At 39.7% G+C, this 7,932-nt stretch overlaps 1 protein-coding gene across 1 annotated transcript in view; it reads left to right on the top strand.

The window, feature by feature from the left end:
* The first annotated feature begins 1,693 nt into the window (after positions 1-1,693).
* The window catches only part of LOC109959806 (proline-rich protein 5-like), an 11,165-nt gene continuing 4,926 nt past the window's right edge, over positions 1,694-7,932 (top strand). Inside the window, exons 1-7 of the mRNA XM_020599466.1 lie at positions 1,694-1,889; positions 3,585-3,674; positions 4,609-4,791; positions 5,673-5,753; positions 6,578-6,684; positions 7,551-7,642; positions 7,729-7,869. Of these exons, the coding sequence (XP_020455122.1) occupies positions 3,631-3,674; positions 4,609-4,791; positions 5,673-5,753; positions 6,578-6,684; positions 7,551-7,642; positions 7,729-7,869 (648 nt within the window). The 5' untranslated portion in view covers positions 1,694-1,889; positions 3,585-3,630. The remainder of the gene's footprint in view (positions 1,890-3,584; positions 3,675-4,608; positions 4,792-5,672; positions 5,754-6,577; positions 6,685-7,550; positions 7,643-7,728; positions 7,870-7,932) is intronic.

Below are 7,932 nucleotides of genomic sequence, written 5' to 3'. Positions count from 1 at the left end.
GTAAAAGTGCAAATTTTGAGTCAGTCTTTACTGTGCTGCAGAAATGAATGAGAATCAGGCTGCAAATAAGGACAAACTCTCCCAGTGTTGGGATTAAATTTACCCTTGTGTGTAAAGAAATTATAGCCAGAACTGAATATGCAGGACAAATTCTTCTTGGAAAAGAGAAATTATACTAATTTATAATCACTGTATAATAATCTATACAATCCCAGCAATTAAACTCAGCTAAAAACTGGTTTTAGCAGCAAACTACCCTTGAATAATTTTAAGAATAAATGACAAAACCACGCCTATGTGTACTTTCAAGACAAACACACACACTCACACACTAGTTGTAGGCAGGTTTCTCTTCAAGTCAAAGGGTGAAAGAATGTCTTAAGTGAACACTGCGGGTTTTGGTGGTCACGCATGATTGGTAAAATCCAGACACACAGACACAAATGCACACACACATGCACAAACTCTGACTTATCTTTGGAGTCTAGAAACTGTTTATGTTGTGTGTTATGAGCCAGTCTGCACTGAAAATATGTTTGTGTTTATGCGTGTCTACTATATTACTATACTACTTATTTGTACATGCCATAATACTGTGTATTCAAGATGTGTGTGTAACTCTGATTATATAAATTTAAGTGATTAGTGAACACTGGACAAGCTGTATTTTTCCAAGTCCTCCAGTGTGCATGTGACTATTTTATGATCCTCAGAACTCTGAAGATACAATCTGGCCTTGACTAGTAGACTTTGCTACCTGTTCTTTATTACAGAAGGAGGGTCAGGGGAGGTTGAGGGATCAGGGTTAAGTGTGTGTTTGTGGTATACTATCTAGAATTACATGCATGCAATAGTATGTTTGATATGACACAATGAGCTCTTTTGTTATTGTACAGCTCTGCATTTTATAGATCCTGTGTGCAGCTTTCTTATGGCTCTGATATCACTGCACACACACACACACACACACACACAAATGAAAGCACTCAGTGTAATGCCCAGTGTTTTCAGTCAGTTGACTGTTATATTGGTTATGGCAAGTTACATTGGTTTGGTTGTAAATCATTTCACTATGAATCAAACATGATTGGAGTCCAATCTGATAACAAAGGCCAATGTTTTCAACCTGCCGACAGAGGCCTCAAATCTACATTAAAATGTCACATTCAGGCTTTGTATTTCTGTCACATTTGGTACACACATTCCTGACCTTCTCATATAAGCAGACTGCTCCTTCACTGTCAGACTGGGAATGTTTTAGCCATGATCCAAAAGTATCACTACTGATTGTTTGTCTGATTGTAGGTTACTACATTAATCGTTTACTGTTACACTATAGATAATGATTCTAGCCAAGAAACACTAACATCTTCATTCCTGCAGATCAGATCAGCTCTGAATCTGATGCCAAAATGCCATAGTAACAGCATCACTGGTAACACCGTGCATTGAAAGTGGAAGGGGGCTCACTGAGGCTGCATGGCATACGCCATGCACACACTAACCCACAAACACTTTCCATAGGCTACAGTTCTCAACCATCGACCCGTGCACACACTAAAGCCTCACGCACGAACACACCCACACGCTGTCTCTCTCGCTTTTGTTCTCGCCCTCTCTCTCTCTCTCTCACTTCCTTTTCTCCATCTCTGTGACGATCGCGGAAAGTCCTGGGAGCCGCGCGGACAGGTCGCACGCGCTGTTTTTCAGGTGAACGTGCGCAACCTTCACGCACAGGTTTCTGCATTAAAGAGACGCGACGGTGGATATTTTATCACAGTGTAGACCTCCAACTGATATACACAAGTTATTTTTGGCTTTATTGTGAAGTTTTAATACGGAAAGCACCTGCTATAAAAAAAAGGGAGCGTGAAAAGACTTCTGAAAAAGTGAGTATGCAGTGTGAAAATCGATCACCTCAGTCCAAGCTTAAGAAAAAAGCTGTCCTGGTCAGGTATGTATGACAGAAGAATAAAAGCAGAACGATTAGTATATAGGATATTTTTGCCTTAAATCCTTTAAAGTAACATAATAGGTCTGCCATTTTAACTCCGTATAAGAATATGATTGGTCTTAGTCTCTCTCCTACTAAGTTGGTACATTTTGATGTAGTTAATAACTACAGTATCTTCATGTACCATAGTCCAAATTTCCCGTGCAGGCATAAATTTTGCACAGCAATTACCCACAAGGCTGACTTCATGTGTTTTTCAGGGGCAGATTAATTCTTAAAAGCTGAGCAGATTTTTTGTTGTTGTTGTTTGTTTGTTTGTTTTTACTGCAGGACCCCCAACTTGTGATTTGATTTTCTGCCAGAGAGGCTGGTAGAGAGCAGACTGAAAACGTTTACTTTAGCACTTTTCTGGTGCAGGGTGGTAATTTCCCTGTTGTGCTGCCAGTCTGCAAAATGGTGTGCTGAGTGTGTGGTGTTTTCCAGTTGAAACAGATTATGGGTGTTCAGCAGCAGAGTCCCTGATACCTTACAGTGTAAACTGTCTGCTGCTGAGAGGAGAGAGGATGGAGAAGGAGCAAGAGGAGGAGCTTTATAATGAGAGAAGTCAGGTTTTGAATCAGAACTCGCTGGTTTCATTCCCTGGACTGCTCATGGAAATCTGTCTAGAGGCTGAATGAGAATTGCTCTCAAGCTTCCAAAGCCACAATCCATGTAACTACAGAGTAAGAGCCCTTAACAAGTCATTAACTGCACTGTAGCTTAAGAAAAAGACAGAGACAGGAAACAGGACTTGCAGCACATTAAATCACAGTGCATGTGCATCATTCAGCCCAGATATATTTCCCTCTGCAGCACCAAGAAGGATTTTACCAGAGCCACAGTGAAAGTTACAACTGTAATAATTAACTATTTTAATTTACACAAATATGTTTGTTCAGGGATTGAAAGTGGTTCTTTTCCCACCTTTAATCAACAAAAGAGCAAAAAATGGTGAGATTAGTCATGAGGAAGCTTCAGCTTTATCCCATGTGGCCCTGTACTACAGACCTGCCTGATATGTGTAGTTCAGTGAGTGAGTGAGAGGCATTCAAGCCATGCAAGGATCAAATGTCTGCCTCAATCGCATTAGTGTAATTTGATTAGAATAGTGTCTTGTTAGCTAGACGGTGAGTGCAGACACATGTCTGTCTGTGTAAGCGAGTCTGAGAACTGTTGTATTTTACTGCAGCAGTTACAGAGCACATTGTGTCTTCTAAACTTTTAGAAATCATTATCTCATATGTTGACATGGAAAGAGCTGCAGACTGCTGAGTGGTATTTAAAGCCTCTATGCAATTTCAGATACTAGTGCATGCATATATTTTTATATGTAGAAACAATTGGTGCAAGGCTATATGTGGACTCCAATTAAAAAAAAATCCCCAGGTGGTGGTAGTGGAGCAGAGCCAGCAGGTGGTTGACTGGAACCTTGGACAGTGGCCCTGGACATCACTTGTCAGACATGGTGACATCAGAATTGTAGGTGCGGGGAGATTTGACAGTGTGGGATCGCAGAAGTGACAGAGAGAAATGGACCAGAAGCATCTACCCACAGTGTTCTCGCAGTAAATCTACTTGCTTTCTTTTTCAGATGCTGATTGGTTGGTGGCCATTCCTGGGTGGTCACTAGGACGCAGATGTTTGTCAGGGCTAACATGGAACAAGAGGGCTCGTTTAGGAGGTACAAACAAAAACTTTGCAAGCAGTGGGTCTCTTTCATGCAGGAGTTTCACTGCATCTCCAGTACCTTTTTTCTGTTTTCTCTCAATGTCTCAGTCCTTTGGCACACGGAAAAGTGGATGAAAGTGACACACACACACACACACACACACACACACATTTCTGAATGACTTCATTTATTCGTTCATTTATGAAAACTTCCCTCTTATCCTGCTTTGTTTAGTAATTAGACCACAACCTTTTGCCCTTCAACTCTTCCTGTTTCAGAGCCGAAAACTAAAAGTATCTACTTCCTGATTACATTAGCATCCATCCAAATGTGCAAATATAGAAATAAAACCCCCTTTTTCATCAGCAGAGAAGCCTCTAGGCACTTTCTACAACTCTATTTTGAGTCTCGGTGTCCTCAGCCTGTTTTATGCACCGCGTCTTCTATTCTTCAGACGAAAACATTTCACGACATGCCTGTAGATTTGGTGGCACAAGGTACAACTCTGACTCTGACTCAAGCAGTAAAATACATCAGCTTGTGTAAACATCAAGAGATATCTCATTAAATGGAATTAAATGCTGAAGTTGTCAGCCATTAAAATCACTGTATTTTGATATCATTCTCTTTGGGCTTTCTGCCGATGTGCTTAAAGTTTTAGTATTTTATCTGTTCAGTACTGTTGCTTTTTACAAATTTATGTAACTAAAGGTTTTGTTTTTAGTTTCACGACAAATTCAAAACACAGATCTGTGTTTTTATCCCACCCTTTCCGAAACATACTGTTTTCGTGTATTTAAAAACAAACAAACAAAAAACTAATATTGTATTTGGATAGCTTGGATCAGTGAAGCCAGCTCTACCTTCCACATCACTATTGTCCAGTAGATATATTGAATGCACTGCGTGCTTATTGATTCTTTCTTCTGCCCTTTTGTATTTGGAGGGGTCTACACAGCAAGCTGAGGTCGGGCAGCAGCTCGTCGTCCAGTCTGACTGACCTCTCACAGACAAAAACCCAACCAGGAGGTGGGGAGAAAGGAGGAACTGCTGGGGGTCTGGCAAAGGAGTGCAGCAGGGATCAAGTGATGCAGCAGAGGACAGCAGGGACCAATGCCACCTGGAACAGGTCAGTGTGTTACATTTTTATTTATAATGTGTCAAGTGTGGGCAATATTGGTTCGCTTTCTGGCAATGACAGTGTTCTTTGGTGTAATCCCTGCTCAAGGTCTCGCACTAAGGATTACACACGCATGTGTGTATCATGCTGAAGTAAACATCACCAAGAGAAAGCTTCCAGTCTGATACTTATCCCAATTTTTCCTCTTAACAAAGGAAAAGGTTCCTATTCATGCTATGAATAGGAACCTTTTTTCAGTACACACAAACACATGAATGCACATAAGCATCAGCTTTCTGTCTACCCTCCCTCAGGGTCCATCACTCTCTCTTTATCTTCACTGTCAGAAACAGTGTGCGATACGGCCGAAAAAGTGTTAGGTGAACTCAATTAAATGGCCAGACGAGGAAGTAATGAACAAAACCCGTCTCTTTAAAAACTGATATTTCTCATTTACCTACATATTTAGAACCCTAATTCAGAACTTTGGTGGCATTTACTGCTTTAAGCCATGGTATTTGTCCTGACATGCAAAGTGAATTCTGTGGTTAATTTGCTCCGGTGAAGTTAAAGGCACAGCTTAAGGTAATCAGAGCAAAGAGGATGGACCTGACTACAAAGTAGTAGCAAAGGGGCTGAAGATGTTTGTAAATGAGAGATTATAGTTGTTCATGTTTAATAAAAACATTTTTCACTTCGTTATTAGGAGTTACTTGGCAAAAATTGCAGTGTTATCCATTTAAAATTAAATCTACAACACAATAAAATTTAAACGAATAAGTATATATTAAGTATATATCATATAATAAGTTAACATAATTCTATTGTTCTACACATTAGGTCTGCACTGTAAAGTGTTTACTAAACACATCCCTTTGTATTTTTTGCAGCATCCAAAACGCTGTGATCTCAGTTTTTCAGAGGAAGAATCTGGGAGAAAATGAACTCTACACTCTGAATGAAAGTGTCAGGTTAGCTGTCTTCATTCTGTGTTTATTTGTTTATTTACTCTTTAGCTTTTAACACCAACACTGTTTCTCCCATATACACACAATGACAGCTTCAGCATGCTAAATCTATTGTTTACCAAAATCTAAACATTAACACATGCCCATGTTGTCTGACATGCCGCTGAATCATGGGTAATGTATTTTTCTCCTGCTGTTCTTGACTGTATGCTGAATCAGAAGCACCTTTAAAAGGTGAAAAGAAACAGGGTGAAGTTACAGAAGGATCAACTACACTGTTTAATGACAGTGCAGTTGAGAGTGGCCTCCAGCCAAGAACAATAAATATTGCACCCCACATGCACATAGTGTATATACTGTCCATGCACATACATTGTAAACACTATGCCCATACTGTACATGCACTCACATTACTTGCTGCAACAGTGTTAGCTGATCTTCCCAGAGCATATCAGTTCAACATGGCTTAAGGTTGTGAAAGGACTCAAGCTGTATCTAAATTGAAAGAAAGCATCTTTATGTTGCAGAAACACAGCACAGTAATAGTCTTTCTGTATCTAGATATGTTTCCAAACATCTACTGTATACCTGTTGATGATTTGTATGCCCCAAAGATAAAAGTTGTGGTTTTGTCTTAACAACTGAGCTGTCATTCTTATCTTTACATTTAATAGTTTTTCAGTGGAAATCCTGTTGCTGAAGTGTTCTGACATTGCTGTAATCTTTGTTTTCATTTCCTGAGTCTGCTGCTTTTTAAACACTGCAGCTTGCAAATGCAATCTCAATACTTATGTGTGCACTTATATGCTGCTATTGATTTTTTGCAGGCAGCTGCTGAAAACAGAGCTTGGCTCCTTCGTTACTGAGTACCTTCAGAACCAGCTGCTCACTAAAGGCATGGTCATACTGAGAGATAAGATCCGCTTCTATGAAGGTACACATAAATCAGAAAACAAGGAAAGACAATGCCATGGACTCTGGTATTGTAAGTGGTTCAAAGAAGTTATAAAAGGTCGTCTGTCATATTCGTCATTTTCATGGAAGGATTACTTGCAGATTCCCTAGGAAGCAAATTTCAACAACATGCTGGAAGGTCGGAAAAATCTCCTCTACTGTGGGCTGTTACTGAGTACCAGGTTTTAGATTCCTCTTGGTTATTCAGTAACAGTGCCTCCAGGTTTCATATGACGCATTTGTTTCAAGTAAACTCAGATATGAATCTTCAGAGTTCGTCAGTGTGTCTAGAATAAAAAGATAATAATTGACTTAAATTCCAGATGCAGAGTTAACCTTTGAACTGTGAGCTCAAACTGTGAAAACATGGTTTTATCTCTCCACCATCATTCCTAGTGAGGGACATTTTTCTGTAGTACACACCTGTATGAACACACAGTCAGTCAGAGTGACAGGCAGTCCCTGAAGAGGTGAGAACAAGGGACTTTGTTTTGTTCTCTCTGTCTTGGTAAATGTTGTGACTTTTATTTGAAGAACCACTGAATTGAAAAAATACACAAAACCATACATATGGTTCTGTGATACATATAATAAATATGCTTCTACAGTTACACCATAAAACACGTTTCAAGAATCTTTAATAATTCTCAGAACTAGAATTGTTTTTACACTGGATTTATTGTTTTTTTACTGCTTATTGTTTTAATGCTTTCTTTGCCTCTGTGTTTGAAATATAAATAAGGCTGTCTTGCCTAGAATAGGGTTGTGCATGTGTTGTATATCAGAAAGTATTGTTGCTTCTATTTTTCTTACACTTCCTAAATTTCTCCTGATTCTGCCAAATAGGTCAGAAATTGTTGGATTCTCTGGCTGACACATGGGACTTCTTCTTCTGTGATGTTCTGTCCATGCTGCAGGCCATCTTCTATCCTGTACAGGTACTGTACAAACTGTACATGCCCATTTACAAACTTGCGCAGTAATATTGTACTTATACAAATCTATTACGTGTCTGTGTCTTCAGGGCAAGGAGCCATCAGTGCGCCAGTTGGCTTTGCTTTACTTCAGGAACATCATCGCCCTCAACCTGAAACTGGACGAGGCTTTGTCTCGACCTCGAGCCAGAGTTCCTCCTTCTATCATACAGATGCTGCTAATACTACAGGTTCACACACACACACACACATATACACATACCCTCAAACACACTGCACAAATTTCCATGACT

This window comes from Monopterus albus, unplaced genomic scaffold (genome assembly GCF_001952655.1).
Source record: "Monopterus albus unplaced genomic scaffold, M_albus_1.0 scaffold41.1, whole genome shotgun sequence".
NCBI lineage: Eukaryota > Metazoa > Chordata > Actinopteri > Synbranchiformes > Synbranchidae > Monopterus > Monopterus albus.
The sequence above is the reverse complement of the archived record's forward strand: the minus strand, read 5'-3'. Positions and strand labels throughout refer to the sequence as shown.